The 22421-nt window shown below is 35.8% G+C and overlaps 1 protein-coding gene across 2 annotated transcripts; it reads left to right on the top strand.

Moving 5' to 3' along the window:
* Window positions 1–6: 6 nt before the first annotated feature.
* On the top strand, window positions 7–21908 carry G2E3 (G2/M-phase specific E3 ubiquitin protein ligase). 2 transcript variants are annotated; one of them, XM_031064923.1, is made up of 16 exons: window positions 7–843; window positions 2277–2331; window positions 3708–3805; window positions 5747–5848; window positions 7359–7483; window positions 8555–8720; window positions 9392–9498; window positions 10571–10687; window positions 11497–11621; window positions 11730–11862; window positions 12539–12661; window positions 13810–14120; window positions 14756–14937; window positions 15100–15272; window positions 17063–17262; window positions 17863–21908. In XM_031064923.1, exons 2-16 carry the CDS (start codon window positions 2292–2294, stop codon window positions 18105–18107), a joined length of 2247 nt encoding a protein of 748 aa, XP_030920783.1. In that variant the 5' UTR covers window positions 7–843; window positions 2277–2291; the 3' UTR covers window positions 18108–21908. The 2 variants fall into 2 exon arrangements, with proteins under 2 accessions (XP_030920783.1, XP_030920779.1); XM_031064919.1 differs by having other exon boundaries at window positions 7–2331.
* Window positions 21909–22421: the final 513 nt, after the last annotated feature.

Below are 22421 nucleotides of genomic sequence, written 5' to 3'. Positions count from 1 at the left end.
TGAACCCCGGCCCTGGCTCCTCGGGACGGGACGTGCCGGGAGCGCTCCCTGCCCGCCCGGGGCTGGGCGCCGAGGGACGGGACTTTCTCGGGACGCGGCGTGAGCCGCGGGGTGACCTGGAGGTCCCACTGTGTGGAAACTCGGGGTGCACAGGTGGCTTCGGGAGAAGTCCTTTGTTTCGCGTGCTGGGGAAAACGTGTGCGTGATACCGTACCTCTTGGGGCTGGCTTTGTTTTTTTCTTTTTCAGTGTCTAGTTAAAAGACTCTTGAAACGCGTTACGTTACGGAGCAGTAAAAAATTGCAGAATGTAGCAAAATCTAAACACCCACTCTGAGGACTTTTCTGGCCGGTTTAGGCAAAGTAGATACGTTTTATTTACACCGGTTTTCAAGACACTGGGCGATAATGGGGTCGTTCCTGCCTTGCAAACAGACGGATGCGGAGTTGCTTTGTTCCTATGAAAAGCCCCAGAGGACTTACGCAGGGGGCCTTAATGGTTGATCCGCTTATCTTTTAACTTGTAGATTCGAACTTTGGGTTCACTTACCCGAGAGAATTTGAGAAAAGTAGAGGGAATTGGGGGCGGCGTTTTCTTTTTTTTCTATTTTGCTGGAGTCAAGGAAAGGTGGGAAGGTGATTTTCTTGTTTCCAGCCGCATATGTGCTTTGTCCACCTGTAGGGCTTTCTACCAAAAATAATCTTGGCTTGTGTGGCCGTGTATAGGCAGTTTCTTTATTGTATTACCGCAGGAGCGTGAGAACGGTGAAACTGATAGTGACCATCCTGGGGAAATCCTGAAGAAGAGGAATGTGTGTGAGCTCCTGGGGTCTTTTGCTCCCTCGGTACCTGATTAAGTATAGTTATTCCTCTTTATTTAGAAAAGGGGAAGTGTGTTTCTGGGAAATGAATGGTCATTTATTTAATCTGACTATCAGTGTGGTGTGTCTTTAGGAATGTTTTCATCTAATTTAGTAGTGGTGCTTTGTTTGTTTTCCTTATAGACCGTTTTGTGGCCAAGGTCCTTTGTGCAGCTACTCCGGCTCTCAGAGGCATAGGGCACTTGCCTTGTGCCTGAGACTTCTGCCTCCCTTTCTTTTTCTTTCTCAATATGCTTCCTTCCCTAGATCTCCAGTAAAATTGCTCCAGGGCTTTATTTGCAATAGTTTGAATTAACCTACAGTTTGTTCTTGAAGCTGATATCTGGTAGTCATCAAACCTGTAAATACCGGCCCACGGATAGTTGGCAGTCTGTCAGGCTTGTGGTTTGACCCTTGGATTTGTTACTGGCTGCTTCCCTGTAGCGAGAGGGAGTTGTCCGCCTGCCTGAGTTCCAGCCTGGGAGATGCAGGCCATCACTCTTGGCTTGCAGAACTTAAGTAATGCTTTCTTCAGCTTCCTAAGGGAAGGCAAGTCGAAGATCTACAGTTGTCTTCCCGGAAGAGTGCTGAGAAAGAATAATAATTTTGATGCTGTGGTGAAGAAACTAGGGATTATTTGGTTTGGGTTGATTTTTTTATCCAAAAAAGGGCTAGGATAGGGTGCATGGTGGGGCACACAGTAAAGGGCAGCTCACGTTGCAAGTTAGATCACTGTTTCTAAATAAATTACTTTCTACTTCAGAGTGTAAAATACATTGTCCTACATAGTGTAAATTCCCTTGTATACATGTCCCAGTTTTGGATTCCTCACCTTTTTAGTTTGTGGGGGTTTTTTCCCTTTGGCTTTTTTGTGGATCAGGATTTCTCTGATCCAGGATCCTGCATTTTCTCCAAACAATGGAGACTATATTCATTGTCACATCGCTACCCAGTTATTTTTTTGTTTTCAAGTTCTTTGTATTAGTACAATCTTTATTTGAGCAGAAGTCAGAGCTGTTTCTTAGGTTATCTGTGAACCATTATTTCTGTTGCTTAAAGTAAGTAAGAACTCTTCTGTACAAATAAGTTTGTAGATAACTAGCTGTTGCATTGGACTTTTTCTCTTCTGAAAATAAAATGTATTTTGTTTGTTAGCTTGGGGAAATAGGTAAAAGTTGCTGTATCTCTCGTGGTCTAAGAATTTTTTTCTGGACAATTGCATCCTGCATTCTGAACCCCTGTCTCCCACAATAACAGTTGAATTATGATATTCTTTTATCATAATACCACTTTTGGTTTATGGAGTTTATACACTTTCTTTGCAGTTTCGAACAAACATAGAAGAGCTGTATAATGTTCATTTATGCACTGGATATTTAATGGTATTTAATACCTTGTTTCTTTTGCATGACACACAGCCAGAAGAACTCAGGATGAGTAAAACGAATAATTTTGATGTTCAAAACACAAAAAGTGAGTAAAGCTTTTATAAAATAATTTCAGAAATACTTAATCTGCATATATAATGCTAGTCATTACTTGTTTTATTCATGCTCAAAGAGTAGGTGAGTTTCCAATAATCAAATTACTGTGTCCAGTTTGAGGCTCTTCAGTACAAGACAGACAAGGAGTTCCTGAGTGTCCAGAGGCCATAGAGATGATTTGGGGTCTGGAGTGTCTCTTCTGGGGAGAGACTGTGGGAGCTGGACCTGTTTAGTCTGGGGAAGAGAAGGCTGAGAGGGAATCTCATTAACACATATAAATATCTCAGAGGCAGGTGCCTAGAGGGTGGTGCCAGACTCTTCAGTGGTGCCCAGTGACAGGATGAGGGGCAATGGTCATGAACTAAAACACAAGAGCTTCCCCCTCAACATGTGGAGGAGCTTCTTTACTTTGAGGGTGGCAGAGCACTGGAACAGGCTTCCCAGAGAGGTCATGGACTCTTTCTCTGGAGACATCCAAAACCCACCTGCACAAGGTCCTGTGTCACCTGCTCTAGGTGGCCCTGCCTTGCAGGGGGTTGGACCAGATGATCTCCAGAGGTCGCTTCCAACCCTAACCATTATGTGAAATTGTGTTAGAACCACTTGTCTCAGGAAATTAAAAATAAATAACTTAAAACTTCTTTAGGTTTGTTTGCTGTAATTAGACTATTTTAAAATAGTAATTTCTGCAGATGTTTTAAGTAACCTTGTGAATTTAGCAGCCAAATCACGCAGAGCTGTGTTTGAGGTGTACCATTCAGCACTCTGTTAGGCTGAAGCAGTAGTCCTATTGTTACTACTGTGACTGTTCTGAATCTTACAATATTGTAAATGTATTTTATACATCTACTGGGAATTAAAGGGAAGCTGTTAAAAGTCCATAGAACTATGGACTTTTCTAGTGGGCTAGAAACTTTGGTAAGTGGGAAGTCCTCAAGGTTTTAGTTAAATGCAGTGTTGTCTCAAATTGTCAAATGCTTTTAAAAGCTGTGGTAGCAATTAGATGACATTTCACATGCACCTGGACATTGTTGGCCATTTGATAATTCTCTTTGGGTGTTTGGGGAAGAATATTTCAACTAGGAGCACAGTCTGCTTGTGAATTTAGCTTGGCTGATAGACCACTACTGAATCAGCAGGCTGGTGAAGTATTTTCTGTCTAGTAACTAGAGAAGGAACAACTAGTACATTCTCTTCTATCTGTTATAAAATTCAACAATAAGGAAAGGGGTATCTACTGTCCTTTATCCAGTAATCTACTTGAAGATGCATGTGATTGAAAGAGGTAAAAGCTACTGCTCTGTAGCTGATCCATAGCAATTCCAGTACACTCACTGTGCTTATAAACATGATTCTGTATTTTAGTCTGTGTTCTCTGTGGACGGACAGATGACTGCCCTGAAAAGTATGGAGAAAAAAGGACCTATGTGGAATACAATCTCACTGTTCATTATTACTGTTTGGTAAGTGTATGGTAATGATCTTTGGGATTTCTGCTTTATCTGAAAAAAAGGTGCAACAAGTATTTAATACTAATAACTTGTCACACTTTTCGAACAATTTTGTTGTTTCAAAGCTTGAAATGTGAGCTTTAACTCACAGCCTTGAAAGCTTGTACTTGTCAGGTGCAGCAGATGACATAAGTTAATCCCAACAAGCTTTTATTCAAAGCTAAATTCTGTTCATGGTCCACTTAAAGGAATTCATTAATTCTCCTAACCTATCATAGCAAATAGCAATGAAGGTACATGTTAAGACAAAAGGAACAGTTTGCACTTACCTATTGCCTCCTATAAGAAAAATGTAGTTTCAAAATTTGAAATGTCAAAATTCCACCCAGTGTGAAAGGTACAGAAAAGGGTTTTTTTTCCATTTCTCAATATTTCTTGCTGGCTGAGCTATTGTCTGACATTACCCAGAACATTGTAACATTTAAGTCCTAATTTTCAGTTAAGTTATATGTACCCTGTTGATCATATTAGTATAGTTTCACTAATTAGTACAAGTGTATAATTTAAACAAAGCTATGGATATAACCTGCAGCTTTTGGTATCACCCTTGACATTTTCCAAGATTCATATTCCTAAAGGTATATTTAAATTTCCTCTCAAACTCTAAGTTGTTGCAGGTCTTTAGAATAACATTACTACTTTACAAAAAAAAGCCTTTTGTTTGTTAATAAAAATAATTTGAATTGTTCTCCCCAATCCAATTTTAAAATGGATGTCGAGTATCAGAAGTAATGTAGGGGGTATGTTTTCTCAACAAGTTCTTTAAAGTCTGTTGATTGTAGATGGTTTAATAGTTTGGATACTGAATCCTTTAAAAACTAAGGAGAGTGGAGGTTTTCTGTAGTTACATAAAGATAGAGAAATTTGGTTTTAAATAAATTTTAAGCAGCTGTAACGGAATAGAGGCCATTATACCATGTTAGTGGTAATTTTGTCCCTATCTAAGGCCATATCAAATGATAAGAAAAAATCCTATCCTGATGAACAGATAGGAAAAGGCATGCATGCAATACTGAGCTTTAGGAGTTAAAAGGTATTTTAACTGCAGGAAGCTCATTGCAGTATCTTTAACATTTTTTTGTGTCTACTTCTTTTAAAAATGAGCAAAGCCCTGTGATTTTACTTAAATACAGTGTATGTTATATAAGAAAAGAGTTCTACAAAGAGGCACATTAGTGACGGTTTAATTATTCTTTGCCAAATGTCTCACAGTTGGAAAAATAGATTTAATTGGTTTGGGTATGTAATCTTACATTTATTTGAGTACAATATTGATAAAACTAGTTTAAATGGTACTACGTTGAAATTATAAAATGAAATTGTAAAGAATATAAATGGCATCAAGTTGTGAAACTCTTCAGTTATTTGAAGATTGTAATGTTGCTGCCTAACTTTAAATTATCATCAGGCTGTTCTGATTTGCCTAGTTACTTGATTCTGTGTTTATTTAAATCTCCTCTAAAGCGAATTACTTTCCCTCTTAGGTGATACTTCAGTACGGTTACTTCCTACTGTGCTTCATTATCTTCACAGCACAATTGTCATTCATATTAACTAAGCTAATTTAATTTTACTTCCTCTGAAGATTCATATGCTGAAAGTAATTGTTTGACAATTATCTGAATAGTCTGTATACTTCAAAAAGGAAGGCAAAATACACTGTCTCTGGCCCTACAGTATTATGCAGTACTCTGATGTTATGAAATACTTATTTTCATTTTACTGGTTATTGTTATGTCAGACAAAAATGTATTTCATATCAGATTTTTAATCATTAAAATATTTCCATGCGAGCTTTTTTAGACTAAACTTCTCACTTGATAAGCACAGTGTATGTAATTGTAAATCTTTAGATTAGGTGGATGTTTTGAAATACTTAATTTGTTTTTGTAGTTGATGTCAAGTGGCATTTGGCAGAGGGGTGAAGAAGATGAAGGTGTAGATGGATTTTTGATCACAGACATTAGAAAAGAAGTAAAAAGAGCTGCAAAACTGGTAAGAATGATGTCTTTGGTATTTACAAGGGGAAAAAGGTAACTTTTAAGTGCTCTTAGTACTGCCTGTGGGTTTTGTTTTCTTCTTCCAATGGACAATGTGCTGAGCCCATTCAAGCACCTGAACTTTACGTTTAAGTAAAAAGTATATTGGATTTGTGGAAGCCACAAGGAAAAAAAAAACCCTGCAGAAGTTGTCATGATCGCCCCTTAAGGAGAAGGAAGCATCTAAGATTTTGCTCATTGGGCAAAAGGAGTGACAAAAGTCAGAGGGTCCACTAGAGGCCAGAAAGTTTTATTAGTTATTTACACATTTGGCCTGGGCTTTGTGGGGGATACCTTTTTGGGGATAGGTTTCTCCAACCCAAAGGTAGATTTCTTGCCCTCTATGTGAATTAGTTATCATGAGCAGTCTGCTTTTCAGACCTTTCTGGAAGTAGGCTGGGGGGCTTTGGGGGTCTAAATCCTATCCCATAGTCCATGCCCACTTCAGCTACACATTCCTGCACTTGCACTGTGCTGTGTTGTGGTTCTTTCTCACAGACAAATGAATCTCTGCTGGACCCTCTGCTCCAGTCAAATCTTCTTTCTCGCAGTGTGTCCTTGGTTATCACTAGCAGTTCTTGTGTGTTACTGCCAGCAGTCCCTGGTTGGCTTGTGGTTATCAGTGTTTGAGACATGCACATTAGCCCCAAGCCTTCAGGGAACCCAGCTCCAAGGGTCTCACTTTGGACCACTGTTTATAGGGTCACAAGAGGGCTTTAGTGACAGTAATTTTCCATCCTGGCTGGAATTTGAGTTGGTAACTTTCTCTGAAGCTTCAGTAACAAAAATACTATTCCACTTGGGTTGTTATTCAGGCAAGAAAAAAGCTTCCAAGGCTGTTTGTTATAAAACAGGAGCTCATTAGATACCTGTTAGTTCCTGGGAGCAGACAGTGTTTCTGATGAGCCTCAAGAGAGGCTTAGTCCAGTGCAGTTGGTTCAGGCTGAGGCTTAGTGAATATTTCTGAGATCACAGTGTGGCCTGGATGCTACATTACAATTCATCCCACAACTGAAGTCAGCTTCCCTGGGCCTCTAGAGTTTGCAACTATTGTTATTCCTTGGGTAAATTCCAGATAAATAAGAGTGAATTAAACTTTCATAATACCTCATGACATTGTGCTGAGCTTGAAGCTGAGAGTAAATAATTTATAGATGCCTATATATAAGCATATATATGTGTATGCCTATTATAGCTATATAAACTATAGGTACTGGTAAAATAACTTGTATGTTATATTATATGGACAATATGCATATAAACCAAAACATTAAGTCTAGGAAATAGCTGCATATGTTTACTCTTTGTAAAAGAGCTAAACCACATTAGTCTTGTCACAGTTTTAATCTGTGCTTTAGCTACTATTCTTTCTTACACTTTTTGTAACTTTTCTATTGGTTTAATTTCTATAATTTTACTTGCATTTAAAATGTTAATATTCTGTTTCCAAAACAAATTATTTCTAGAAATGTAATATCTGTAAGAAAAAGGGAGCTTCAATTGGATGTGTAGCTCCTAAATGCAAACGAAGTTACCATTTTCCTTGTGGGATACAAAGGGAATGCATTTTCCAGTTTATGGAAGACTTCAGGTGAGTTTTGGGGCTTTGTTGTTTTTCCATTTTCAATTTATTATATTTATACAGGAGGTGACTTGGGTTTCTTTCATGGCTTGTGATTGGATAGGCTGATAGTTGCAAATGACATCAGATTATCTAGGAAACAAATACCTGATTTGTGGTAGACATGAAAGTCAAACAGTTACATTGCGTACCTAATATTTTTAAACTCAGTTCTCAACACTTTTAAATACATCACTTTATGCTTATACAAGTACTTAAGTTGTTTATAAAACTGAGCAGTAAATTCTGAACTCTGAAATAAACTGCATAATTTGGGTTTTTGTTTGCCTGTCTTCTGTGCCTTTGTTGAAATGGCAGAGCTTTGGCTACCTGTATCTCTCAACAGTCACAACACAGTGTCTGCCATTTTGTTGTGTTTCCAAGTTTTTTAGAGATGGACTTGCAGGGGAAATGGGCTTAATATCAAGTGTCAAAAAAAAAGTTTTGTTTTCTTTTACTGTCATCTTTCTAGCATCTTGACTGTTGTCAAAATACTCTTGAGTGCATTATCCCTTCTTGTGAGCTGAGTTTGTAGGGTGGATGGATTGAAGTCTGGCAGGCAGTTAACACAAAACAACTTGCATTACCTCAAGTACATGTAAAGATAAGATATTTTCAGAAGGATTTGTTCTAGAGCTGCATTTCTTGGACGTCATAGTATGCAATATCCCTTAGGTCAGTAGGGATTAGCCATCCCAGCTGCCTCACCTCCCAGTTCCTTGTGTGTCCCTAGCCTGCTCACTGGTGGGGAGGGGTGAGAAACAGAAAAGGTTTGGACTCTGTTCAAGATCTGCTGGGCAATAACTAAAACATCACTGTGTTATCAACACTGATTTCCTCACAAATCCAAAACATCACCATACAAGCTACTATTAAGAAATTTAGCCTAGCCAAAACCAGTATGTCTGCATTTTTAGCTTGTTGCATAGCACTTACTCATGAAAAATGGATTAATGAAATAATTTTGATGTCTTTGAATTTTATGAAGAAGGTTCTTAAAATGTTGTTTTGTTAACAGAGCCATAAATTACTCTTTTTTAGATCTTACTGTTGGGAGCATAGACCAGTCCAAGAGTTTATGGATAAAGAACCTAGAGGAGCTTCACAGTGCACAATATGCCTGGATTTGGTTGAACATCTTCCAGTGTACACTGTATTGAAAAGTCCTTGCTGTAAAAATGCTTGGTTTCATCGAGAATGCTTGCAGGTAATACAGGTTCTCCCTTTCAGTCTTTTTGCATCCATGGAGATCACATTTCTGTTTAAAAATAATGGAACAATTGCTTACTGGTAAGTGTAGGTAGTAGGTATGAAGTATACCAGGTTTGAAGAGCAGTACTTAAATTGCTTTATGCACACAAAAGGATTTTGAGGTTTTAATGCTATTAATTTTTCTCCCCCTGTGGCCCCTCCACGTTTCTGCGTGTATGATACATATTTCATGCCTTTGCTACTTTTAGGAACTGAAGTTCAACAAGTTTCTTGCAAATCATTATGTGCAGAATCTGAGTGCTAAAAATGTAATTTATCCATCATCAGTTCTCTTTGGCTAAATCCAAGATGAGAAAAAATTACAACTTTCTTTTTGTAAACTTACACTGGATCTGAAGAGGTTGACTGAAAAGGATGGTGCTTTTGTTTATGAATCTTATTCTGGCATATGAGCTCTTTCCTTAAAGGAAGAGAAAATCCTTGCCATTTGCTTTAATGTCAAGTCACATCATAATTGATGCCAGCTTTAACACCCATGTCAGGACGGTATCCATTAATGTAATGTGTCTGAATATTAAGACATAATTTATTGTCATATTAAGGATGGTAGAAATTCAATAATTGGTCTGGTTTCTTTGTTGTGTTTTTTTTTTTTTCTTGGCACAGTATCAAGCTTTGAGTGCTGGGATATTTTTCTTTAGGTGCACAGTATGTAATAACAAGGACAAATTTCAAATAGAAATGTTGAGAATGGGCATACACATTCCAGAAAGGTAAGTAATTTTGTTAATGATTACTCTTGGATGAAAACTTTGATAGGCTGTTATAAACATTTATTTTATTCTACAGAACTTGAGCTATTAATATGTGAAATGTTGGTTCTACCTTCAGTTGTAGAATTGTTCAGTTTAGTAAGGAGTAACCTGTTTCCTTTTAGATATGCATAAAAATTGGCAAAGGTGGAATTAGTTATATCAAGCACAAAACAGAAAGCTCTGAAAAGTCACTTTTAATGCCATGATTCAACTTAAATTCTAAACCCAATTAGAAGATAAAAGCACTTGTTAAATACAATAATTTTTCCTTAACATAGAGATTGCTAAGAAGTGTATCTTCTGTGTCCAAGTTTAATTATCTGAATTTCTGTCAAGACAGAATTGTAATTGGCTGATTACTCAGCCATACAGCTCCTATCTTCTGCTAAGGGATTGCAAAGGTTGTATTCGTATAATATCTGCTTCCAAAATTCCACACTGTTTTTCCTGTTTCTATCACCTTATGAGGCTCAAAATACAACAGAAAGAGATCAGAACGATGTTTCTTTGTTAGAAGTATTATTCCTTAATAACTACTAGTCTCTTCAGAGAGCACCATCAATTCCCTCTTGAGAGACAAGCTTAAGATTCTGGAGAGGAGGAAGAGTCAAAATTATTTATGAACTTGACTGTACTGGCCTGGAACATTCTGAGTTACCATTCATGAAACCAGTTTCAGTTGTAACTCATGTAGGCTGCCTAAACAAATATCTTTGTTTTCTATGAGAGAAAAAAGGGATGGAGACAAAGCAAATGTGCTGTGTCACTAAGTCATATGAAAAATAAAAAATACTTGAAATCAAAGTAACTTTATGCAAGAAAAAGTCTATGTGATTTCTAGTATTATTTTAGTTACTAGACTTCCCCCCTTCCCCCTCTGTTACCTAGAAACCCCGTCTGTTATCTAGAACATGAGATGATTGAAATATATTCATATGTTTATTGCATATTTCTTTTTCAAAATACAGGGCAACACATGGAAACTATCAGAAATAGAGTTCTGATATCCAATCTTCTGCCTTGTTTACAGGGATGCATCTTGGGAACTTGAAGAAAATGCATATCAAGACTTACTGCATTGTTATCAACACTGTGATGTTAAAAGGTGTCTCTGCAAGAAAGGAAGAGACTATAATGAACCTGATAGGTATGATACTTTAGCAGGAAAGTACAACTTGGGATAGAAAAGGTTTTTTGACATATTTTTCATTGTTGTTATTTATAATTTTTATTTACGTACATGTTTTGGTATTTTTCAGCATCACGTTTTAACGTCAAGCCAACATGTTGTCTAGATAGTGTGTTTGTTTTACTCAATATAATCATAGTTCAATACTGAATTTCTCTAACTTGATCTGGTTATAAAAGCCATGAAAACCAAATTTAAGGGATTATCAGTTACTTTGTCCTCATTTCATACAGGCTGAAGTAGAATTTGTGCATCAACACAGCATGTACCTAAATTAATGTTGTGTGTGTATCATTCAGAGTTTAATTCAGCAATTTATTAGGTATTAAAATACTTATAGCCTAACAAGAAGTTATTGTTGAAGTAGTAGACCTAAGTCAGTAGTTTGAATGTTTCCCTAGAGAGCTCTCCTTTAAAAGAATTACTACTTGGAAAAGCTGACTGGTGGATACCATAAAACAGAGGAGTTTGCTGACTAGCAGGATGAGAAGAAAATAGTGCCTGCAATCTGTTGACTTCAGAACAGGGGAGTACTAATAGCCTCACTCAGTGCAAGGTACTGGAACACGAGTAGCTTTTTTTTCTCGTTGCAGCCAGTTATGAGTACCTCTTGTGTGAAGAAAGTCTCCTTGATTAGAATCAGTTCTGCCAGAGTGATAAAATTATGCTTTATTGGTTTAATGTCAGGATTGCACTTACAGCTAGTCTTTGCTTTAACTAGCCTCATTCTTCTGTCTAATTCTAAATACCTACATTTTTCCTTTTAGTAAATGGGAAATTCAGCGTTGCCAGTACTGCGGTTCTCGTGGGACTCATTTGGCCTGTTCATCTCTGAAGTCATGGGAGCAAAACTGGGAGTGCATGGAATGCAGAAGTATCTTTGCAAAATCAGGTGTGAACTTATGGATGTGACAGTGATTTTGTAAATGATAACTTGAGGTTATATAAGCATACTTTGCAACTAGAAAATCCATTAAATTAATGTAATATAATCCTACAGGGAAGTATAGCAAACAGAAAAAGCGTACTTTGGCTGCCTCTGAAAATTCAAATGGAACACCTTGTTTGCTGGAAGAGCCGCCTCCAAAGTCCCCTCGGCAGTCATCTGGATCTCCACGCAGTTTTCTACTCCAGTGTGTAATTTTCTGTTTTCTCACAGAAATTGATGATTGCCATAAGATAATACTTTAATGTGAGGAAATGGGAGGAACCTACGTTAAATTGCAAATCAAATGAAATTAGAATAAAAAATTTAGTGATTGCCGTTTTCTGAGTAAGCCATAAACTCTGGAAATTTGCAGTAGTTATTTGGATTTGGTGGCATGTAAACCATTTTTTAGTTTGGTGAAGATAGATCCTTGTTAAAGAATTTTAACAATTTAGTGGTAACTTAATAATATACAAATGGGAAAGCTTTAAGTTTGCTTACTGGTATTTTTTCCATTTTAATAGTGTTCTAGAAGTCTGACTTAAAAGATAGATGTTCATAATAATCTTTTCCTCTGTTGTAATAAAAGCTTTTCAAGTTGGTAAAAACTAGTATTTTTAGTTTTTACTTGCTGTGTTAGTCAGGGCTTTTATCTGATGTATGAGATGCGACTAAAAACACATCCTAATTAGTCCACAATGTAATTAAATACAGAATCATTATTTTGAAAATTGCAGTTCAGGCACTGGTGGACTTCATGGAAATGGAGATACAAATGAGATTCAGAACTGATTTAGGGGGAAACTATAGTACTACCTTGAAATAGAAGTGTTCATGCATTCTTTAGTTGTATCTTCTTAAAATACGGTTTTGGCTTCTAGATCACCAAAAATAATGTGCCAGAACTTGTCACCGTGCTCACACCTAGAACAGCCAGCATCCAACAGAGTGACAGTGTCCCCATCTCCGGTGATGTCAAACTGGAACTGGTCCCTAAGGCACAAGTATTTCTTCTATTTTTCTGATTTTGAAGAGTAATCTAGCACGTGTCTTTTTACTATATTTCCTACAGACTCTGTGTGTGTGTGGTTTTGTGTATATGCAGTATCTATATGTATCTGTGTGTATATACAGTATCCATATATATTTCTCTGTGTGAACTTACACAGTATGCATATATATTTGTGTGTGTGTATATGTATATAGTCAGTCAAAAATGAGATAAGTTTACACTTAAAATCGGAAGTCGTAGCTTGAGAAAGGCTTCTGCTGTTTATAAATGCTAGAGGGGTGTGAGGGGAAAAGAATTGAAACTTACAGAGAGTTTTTAGGTTTGGTGGTAAGGGGATCAAAACCCAGAAATGCATATTTGTCCTTACTGATGCATGGCTAAACATTCTTTAGGAAATAGGGAATAAAAAGAATCCTAATTGCTTTCTTCTAATTAGACAGGTCCTAAATTTTTAATGTTTTTGTATTTGTACCATATGAATAGTTCGTGATGGTGCTAAAGTCAGTGCTAAAACAACATGTTTTAATATAGAATATTCAGTTTGAGGACAAAATTCATTATCTTCTTGTGAGTAGTTAATTTATGGATTCTACCTTATGTGCTAAAAATTCTGATGAGCGAATAAGGTATTTCTAGTAAATACGGTATTTGAGATAGTTTTGGTTGGAAGCTTGTAAAGAAGACATCTTGGTATTTTTTATGAGAATTTTCTTCCCACTCAAATATACTTTTTTATTATAGTGATGATTATTCTAATTTGGTTGCAAAACATCTGTAAGGCAAAATTATAAACTTCAATTTCTTACTTGCTTCGCTCTGTTTAAATGTTAACTCGTGATTATTGTTTGGTACCGTGTTGGAGTCACTGAATTAAGAAAATCACTATTTGATTTATGCCAGGGTAATTATTTCTACCTCCTTTTTTCAGGTCTTAGAGGAATTCTAAAACTTGCCACTATAGTGTTTACATTTTTTAAATATATACTAAATGTTTTACTGATATAATTCAGGCAATACCTGAATGTGCCACAGTGTTTGAAGAAGTGTTCTTCTTAATAGACTATTTAAATATTTTTTGTGTAACTGTTGTTAATTATGAATCATAGATTTAATCTGAGAATACATGCAATTTTCTTGTAGGTATTTAAGACAGCAACGAAAGGAAGTTTGTAGTATACTGAAGGAGTTAAAGGTACAAGTTCAAACAAAAACAACAAGACTTAACATCAATGCAGAAAATATTTGGAGTAGTGCTTTAAAAGGATTTAGACAGCGCATCTTCAGTCCTACAAACACTATTGAAGTAAATTTCTCAAACTGCAAAAATAGATCCAAGACAAATACTTCTTCTGCATCAAAACACCATTTCTTCCAAGTATTAATGCTTCACCTTCAGAATTCATCATTGCTTGAGGGCTCTTTTGGAAAGAACTTGTCCCTTGATTTTCAAGGTAATTAGTTGCTTTGTTCAAAAGCAAATTGAGAAGTGTATAACTTAAAATATTTTTTAATCTTCAGCCAGTATGAGTGTCAGTTCACAAGTATAGTCCTGAAGGATAAAAATCAGGGATTGATTTTTTTATTTTTTCAGTTCTAAAGAGGGATGGTGTGTGGATTTGTAATTTAAAAAATTTGGGTTTGTTGGAAAAGTCGACTACAACCATGGAAAAACAGCATATAACTAGACTTGGAACTTTTTAGTTAGTGTATTTGTTTTCTTTAATTTAATTTCTTTCTTCCTGACTCACTTTCTCTGCTAATTATTTTCCTTTCCTCAAATTCCTGGAGCATTATTTCTCATAATATGCTTCCAAACGACCCCAAGTTAGCTTCTTTGAGTTCTTATGCTTCAGAATTAAATATGAGTTCAGTGTAAAGTGGAAGTTACATCTCCCAATCCTTGATAGTGGCTGAAGAGCTGGTGTAAAAGAATGTGGTAGTCCTATGTAAAAATATGGTCTTATAGTTTGAACTGTCAGAAGATAGCAAAAGTCATTAAGAAAAAACAGCACTATGACATTTTCTATTAAAAAATGATGATCAGAAATAATTTCTATGCATCTAAATAATACTTTTTTATTTTCAGCTTTAAAAGAAAATCTTTATTTTGAAGCTGGTAAAATGATTGCCGTTTCTTTGGTTCATGGTGGTCCACCTCCTGGTTTCTTTTCCAAAACACTGTTCAAATGTCTTGTCTATGGTCCAGAGAATGTGAAGCCAGCTTTGGAAGATGTTGCTGATGTTGATGTAGCACAAACAATAAAAACGGTAATATGCAATAAGTTTCTTTTTATTTCTTGCTCAAAACTATATTTGGAGATAGAGAAGGACTTACTGAATATAAATTTTGTTGAAATTGAAAGGTATATTTTTCACATATATATATACACACATGTAGTAAACAAGTGCCTAACTTATGTTTTTATGCAGATAAAATATGCAAATAGTCTGTCCAGCCTACAGTCTACACTGCAGGACTGCTGTGAATTCCTCACTGCTGCTGGCTGTTTAAGACCAGTAACAGCTTTGTGTGATAAGAACATGCTGGTGAATGACATACTGATCTATCATGTAATCAAGAGAATTACTTTACCCCTAGAAAGGTTTGTTTTGCTTGAGTTTTCGAACTTCTTGATTCTTCTCCTCACTGCAGCTCTAAAAAATATGTTGCTAAAACTAACTTTCAGGTATTCTTACTTCTCCATTTAAACCACTGAAGTGTACTATAATTTTCAGTTGATTAAGTAGCAATGTTAACTAAGTAGTTAAACTTAAACTTATTTCTCTACATATCCGCTCTGACTTCTCCTTGGTCACATTATATTCCCTTTTCAACCTTATGAAGAAGGCAGATTCACAGTTTTTAAGCTACAGCATCACGAAGACCTTTGCACTGTAAAATTTCTCTAGTTTATGTTCATTTCTAATTCAGAATTGCTTGACTTTAGAATCTTCATTTTAGAAATGTTTAACATATGTTTAGAATTCAAATGAGTTTTCTAGAGTTCTAATTAGGGAGTTTGTGTGTGCTATTAGGAGTGCAATATTGTGCAACAAGTGTAAGTTGGCCTGCTTAGAACATAAGCATTGCATTGATGTTTCTGTGAGGTAGTGATGACGTCATTAGCTGGAAAAGTTGCAGCTCTTGAGTGTTCTTTGATTGGTCTCTGGCCTTACTTCCAATTCACATTCTTCATTTGCTCAGTAAAAGTTTGTTGGATGCTATTTTTTCCAACAAGCATGGCCTGCTTTAAATTTCACATATAGTATTACCTCTGACAAATTTGTTTACTCTGTCTCAAAGAGCTAGGGAAACTGATTCTTAATGTGAGGATTTTTTTAAACGAAGGTCAGAAGAATTTAGTCATTCAGTTCAAGGCCCTCTGGCATTTTTGAACAGTCTATATCATATTTTTAAATTAGTGAGTTAAAAAGTAAAACATCATAATTAGTGCATTTAAACAAATGCACGAATTCAAACACTTAAACATAAGTTAACTTGAAACACCATGAGGTAGTGGAGTTTTGAGCATTTGAGAGATGGGCTTAAGGTGGGCGTAAGTGAGTAGAACAAGAAATTACTTGTCAATATAAAGGACTGAGAGTAACTGGAGAGTTGGGTATTTTAGCTGTTAAATTTTCTATGCCACTGGGCACCACTGAAAAGAGCCTGTCTCTGATCTCCTGTTCTCTTCAGATATTTCTACATGTTGAGATTCCACCTGAACCTTCTCTTCTCTAGGCTGAAGAGTCCCTGCTCTCTGAGCCTCTTCTCAAAGGGTTATGCTGTAGTCCTTTAATCTTCCTAGTCACCCTTTGCCAGAACCTGACACTGCACACAGCACTTAAAGTGTGGCCTTACTGCTGCTAAGCAGAGGGAAAGGATCACCTCCCTTGAGCTCCTGGCAACACAATTCCTAGTACAGCCCAGGATGCTGCTGTCTGCATTTCTCACAGGCAGAAATAACAGCACATAAGCGCATGCAAACTTGCAAAAGCCAAGCAAAGGCTATCTTTTAAGACAACTCATTTTGTCTATGGACAAGGAATTTAAGCTGTTTTCCCAAGAGCTATTTGTAAGAAAGAGAATTGCTATATTTTCTTACTAAAGTCAAAAGTATACCTTGTACATACAGTCAAGTACCAGGAAATAAGGTGAATTTCTACATATCACTGGTATTTCTTTCATCTCCCTAAAAAGCTCTACAGAAACATTTAGATTGTTAAAATGAGAGTTAAATGCATTTCCCAAGATAAAATGGGATTACTATGTAACCTTCTTGACAAGATTTAGAGACTGGAGATGGGGAAGATTTATTATATGCCATCTTGCAGCTTTATAAAATGCAGAGTTCGGATGCATGGTCACTCTTTTTGTATCCCCCTCTCCTAGTTTTAGGCAGGGTTTGAAAACGCTTGGTGTTCTGGAGAAAATGCAAAGGCACCCAGATGTGTTCTCTAGCATATTCTGCTACAAACCCGAAAGACTTTCAGCGGAAACTGTTTACAATCTCTTTACAATCCATTCCTCATCAGATGTAAATAAAGTTGAAGGTGCTGATTTTTGGATGGGCTATTTGCAAGATGTGGAAAGTAAGTTTTGGTTTGGTTTTTTTTTTGTTTGTTTGGTTGGTTTTTTAAATGAAAAAATCCTCCCTTCCTTGTCCAGGTTATTTAGTTGCTGGTATACATACAGAATTTGATTTTTAGATTTCAGTGATGTAAATAAATCAAAGTTTTGTAGTCACTATCAATTCCTAATTGTTCCTTCTTCCCCCTTTTTCTTACTAATTAGAATTTCTGAAACTGTTGCCCCAGCCTTTATAGTGGTAAATATCTGAAAGATTGTCTCTGGGATTCCTGTGAATTAAAATATGAAAATCCAACACACAACCTAAGTGATACAGAAAAATCCTTTATTATAGATAGATTGTCTGAAGTCTTAAAGACCTCTGTTTTCTATCTTTTGCTTGCAGAAGAGATTTTTGTATTCACTTAAGATTTTTCATTACTAACTGAAGTGGGATTTTCTTGCTAAACTTTTTCTTAGGTAGCCATATAACTGCATATTTATTCAGCATATTGATTTGATTTCATTTGTTTTTTTTTTTTCCTCTTAGCATTTAACATGCAGGGTAATGGGGCTTATGTGTAACAGACAATCAGTGATAAAACTTAATCCTTTTCTTTTAGGTGGTGACTCTGTAGTGACATTGGAGGATATTCTGCTCTTTGTAACAGGCTCCTCTTATATACCAGCCATTGGTTTTGACCCTGAACCTACTATTAAATTTTTACATATAAGGTATCCCATTGGAAACAGACTTCTTAATTGCTTAGAGCTTCCTAAAACAAAGAGGTATCAGCAGTTCAAAAATAAAATGGAGCTCACCATCAGAAATACACTAAGAGTTGAAAGGGAGTATTTTTGCTATTAAACTGAACGTTGGAAACTTGAGTTTTCTGCAGGAACATCTGCTTTCAGTCCGCTACTGTATTTTTGGACAACATGCTTTTAGTATTTTATGACCTTTTCTCCAAAATTATGCCAGAAGTTGTAATGTTATGAGATGGAAAACAATTTTCAAATTAAAAGAAACCTTTTATCTCCTGAATAATTTTCCTTTTGACGTTGACCTTAAGAGTCCTACATCTCTTGCAAAAGTAGTTTAAATGTCAGCTTTTGCTGTAGACAGGTATGAAATGTTACCACACTCTGTAACAGGTAAGTATGTGGATTGTGTCAAATACTTAGGTAACTTATTTGTCAAAAACAAACCAAGTACATTTTGAAGATAATTGCTGTAGAGTGTTGTCTTGCATAAAACTGTGATGCAGTTCTTCAATTCTGTATGTAGTTTTTCAGTTATTGTTTTGTATTGATTCATTTCTGTTCTTACGTTTCATAAAAACCTAGGAAAATTAAAATACCTGTAGTTTTATGGTCATTGTGGCTAGCATGTTGGAGGTCTGGAGGAAACAGCTAAAACAATACAGTGTAAGAACAAAATTCTGTTGAATTTCTGTCTCTGTTTTTAAACAAGATCTTTGACATTTGCACATTTCTGCATTCTACTGTCATACATTAATTTTTAATTTTTAATTTTACTATTTTGACTCCTAGAGCCAAAATAGTAAAAACCAGAAGGAAATCTTGAACATACCTGGTCTTTCAAAGTGAAATACAGGAGTTAAACTTAATGTTCTTAAGTATGAAAGAACAAAAGTTTGTTGCTTATTAGAACACATAAACTTGTCCTCCATTTAAGTATTTTCATTCAACCATGCACTAAAACTCTTTGTTAAACTAAAGGCAGTCAACCATCAAGCTTGTCTGGGCCTTATGCTTCTTTTATTCTAAATTCTTCCAGTTCAGTCATAGGCACATTCTGAGCACTGTATAAAATATATTTCAGTGCTGCAATAATTTGTGCAAATGGCTGGGCCATTAAGCTGTAAAATATACGTAGTGAAATTCCTATACAGCAACACTTTAATGTTACTAATGCTAAAAGTATGACATTAAAAGGACATTTAAATACATTCGTTTTAAATGTGTGCTGCTCTCTGTTTTGAAATTATACTATTTCCCTGTGTTAGTTTTGACTGCCTGTGCTATATGTCCTTAACATAAGCTGTGCTATACATGTAATTTAGATACATATGTATGTGTATGTGTCTATATGTATGCACATTATTCAAAATACTGGAAAATAATTATATACTTTTTTATTAATATAGCTTGGTTTGGATTGAAAATATAAGCAGGATTGCTTTACATTTGAATTATTTGGCAAGGAAGTACATCCACAGTAATTATAAATGGATAGGTGCTTCTGAAAAAATAATAGAAAGTCTAAGGAAATTATTGCAAGTCTTAGATCAGACATTTTTCATTACTAATGCCTAAAACAATCTAATCTCATCAGTCTTGTCATTATAAACTTAAGAATATTAGAAATTAAGGCAAGATTTATGGTGGTTTTTGCTTGTTGGCCAAAAGCATATTCAAGTCTCCTTTAAAAGAAACATATCATCTCTTGGAGAATGTAATTTGGCTTGTTTATATACTAAGCATTTTCTCAGTGTCTTCTCCAGTAATATTCTGTGTTTCTGATATTTGCATAATTTTTGACTCATATCAATAAATTCTTTGTATTCTTAGCTTTCCCAATGGTCTGTTACCATTACAGGGAGAGTGGTTTGGCACAAATTTGTTTACATAATAAGGATTCATGTTGTATGTTTGTATTTCTCAAATATAATAACTCTCCTGCAAATATTACATTATACTTTAAAAATGAGTGCAGTATTTGCTTTTCTTGGCTAGCTAATAATAAATATGTTCTCTAATGTTATTCTTCCATATGAGAAGTACAGATTTTACAAAAGTAGCAAGCAGAGTGTGAGTAATTTTAAAGGACGACGACTTTTGGTACCTGCAGTGGCAAGAAAAATTGTTCAGAACCTGGAACTAAATAAATAGCATTTTAAAACCTTCAGTGGGGAAAGAAATAATAAAACAATGTGAACATAAGGCTTCAAAACATACCTGATATTACAAAAATAGAGTTCACACCTTTTATTGCTTATGACTTTTGAACTCAGGAGCTGAAAGGCTTTTATATAAAGGCAGAACTAACCTATATGCCAGGTGTAAAAAATGTCAACTTTAAAAGTATCTGCTATACAATGCCATATCCAAACTCTGAATTCGTAAAATTAGTAAAAACATAGTATGCAATATTGCTTGAAAGGGTTTTTCTTGCACAGATTTTGTTCCCACTGTCTAATACTGACATTACCCGTTCAGGACAAGTTGTCATTCCATTTCTATTGATTTGATCTGCTCTATCTAGACACTCCAATATAATACTTCATATATTCAAGCTGTATTCCTGAATGCTGCTATGAAAGGAATTTCCTCATTTTCAGCTTTTATATAGATCAGTCATAAATTTATTTGAACTGTTCATTAGAATTCCATTGAATAAGCTAACTTCCAAACACAGAATTGTATCCCTTGTCTTGACATTGTACAAACAATTTATATAGTAGCTATAAGGACCCTAGCTTTTTTATTGTTGTAGCAGATCACTGAAGTGCAATATGATGGGGTAGTTTTTATTTTACATAAACGTAGCCTTAGGCACACCTTGAAATTCGGGAGGCTACTTACTTTCAGTATTTCTGTAACACAAGCAGAATAATTGTGTATGCATCAGTGTATAAAATATATTCTTACAGATGCTGCGTCTTGTATAAGATTTGTCAGCACCATGAAAGAACTACTGCAGTCCTTTTTGTGTTTGGCCAAAGAACTTCACCCCACAGTTTCTGCATCAAACCCTTAGTTTCCATCTGGAATTAGCACATCAAATAAGCTATTTGTTTTCTAGACTGATAATTTTCTACTAAACGGTAATATATTAGTATCAGTGGGTTTAGTATGGTCTCCTTAACAATGTAGATAGAATAGAAAAACCACCATCAAGTATTTTAGCTCTATGTTTGAAAAACCAAGGAATAAGAAATCTGTGACTTGCTTTTTTACCCATTCAGAGGATGCTTATCAGAAAAAGCTGTTAGGTTTTTTAACTGAACGAAGAGTGAAATATAGTCCAAAGGAGAAAAAATTTCTTCGTACTACAAGTCTAAACCATTGTGTGCTGCACCTTTGATTGTTTTCATTAAGATGTTATGTCCTGGAATTTGAAAACATGAGAATTTTGAATTAATTCACACTCACGTTCTGTATATGCAAAAAAATCTAATTTAAATAGAATTGCAACATAGAAGCCTACAAAATATGCCTTTCAAGTATATTTTGAATCTGTTTTATATGGTAAAACATTTTAAAGCTCATACTTGTCTGTTTCTTACCTAAGGGAATATCTAATAGGAAAAAAGAAAAACAAAAATGCAGAAACTTTTGATGTGTCAGATCATATGTGTACAGAAAATCATTTTCAAAATGTTAATGTTTGTAAAAAAAACTATAACCCTCTGATTTTTGTATTACACAAACAATGTTATTTTTAAAGTTATGGAATTTAGAATGTTATGCAATACACTGTAATTTTGTAAATTTTTTTAGCTCTGACTTGAACTCTGCAGGATCAGTGCCTAAACTCTGTTGCATCTTCAAGCGATGTTTTGTAGCATCAGTGTTGAAATAATCAGTTATTGTGGGAAATACCATGTATATGTCCAAAGTGCAATAAAAGGTTAAGTATGTAGCTTCCGTGTTTTTATTTTGTTGATTTATGGATTTTAGCTCTAGAAGTGTTATCACTATTTTCCGTAGTTTCATTTGTGTACCTGTAGATTTACACAAAGGTGTATATGACATGTTTATCCGTGGTATCCAAAGCTGAGCGGGGCAAGGCGGCTCTTTCCCGGTGGGATTGCTGTAGGGGCGTGAAGGCAAGGGGCCTGCGGGCATGTGCGACGTGAGGTAGAGGGAAGGGAACTTGTAGCTATATTCCGTTGTGGTAACTCACTAAAACTACATGACTTTAGTTCTAGCTAGGTCCTTGGTTTTGAAACATCAGTCCTTCCATTTAGTCATGAGGTGGCATGAGGTGGTCGTGTCAAAACTGTCTCAGTTATTCTTCTTGAAACTTCAGTCCGAGAGTATAACCTACCACCTACTCAACAGAACAGGGGTGCCAAAGGCCGTCCCCGGCCCAGGGCTCAGCCGGCACAGCACGGGCCCGCGTTTTCAATCGTCAGCGGGCGATGCTGCCTCG

The sequence above is a fragment of the Geospiza fortis genome, unplaced genomic scaffold (assembly GCF_000277835.1).
Source record: "Geospiza fortis unplaced genomic scaffold, GeoFor_1.0 scaffold54, whole genome shotgun sequence".
NCBI classification, from domain to species: Eukaryota; Metazoa; Chordata; class Aves; order Passeriformes; family Thraupidae; genus Geospiza; species Geospiza fortis.
This window is presented reverse-complemented; position numbering and strand designations above follow the sequence as displayed.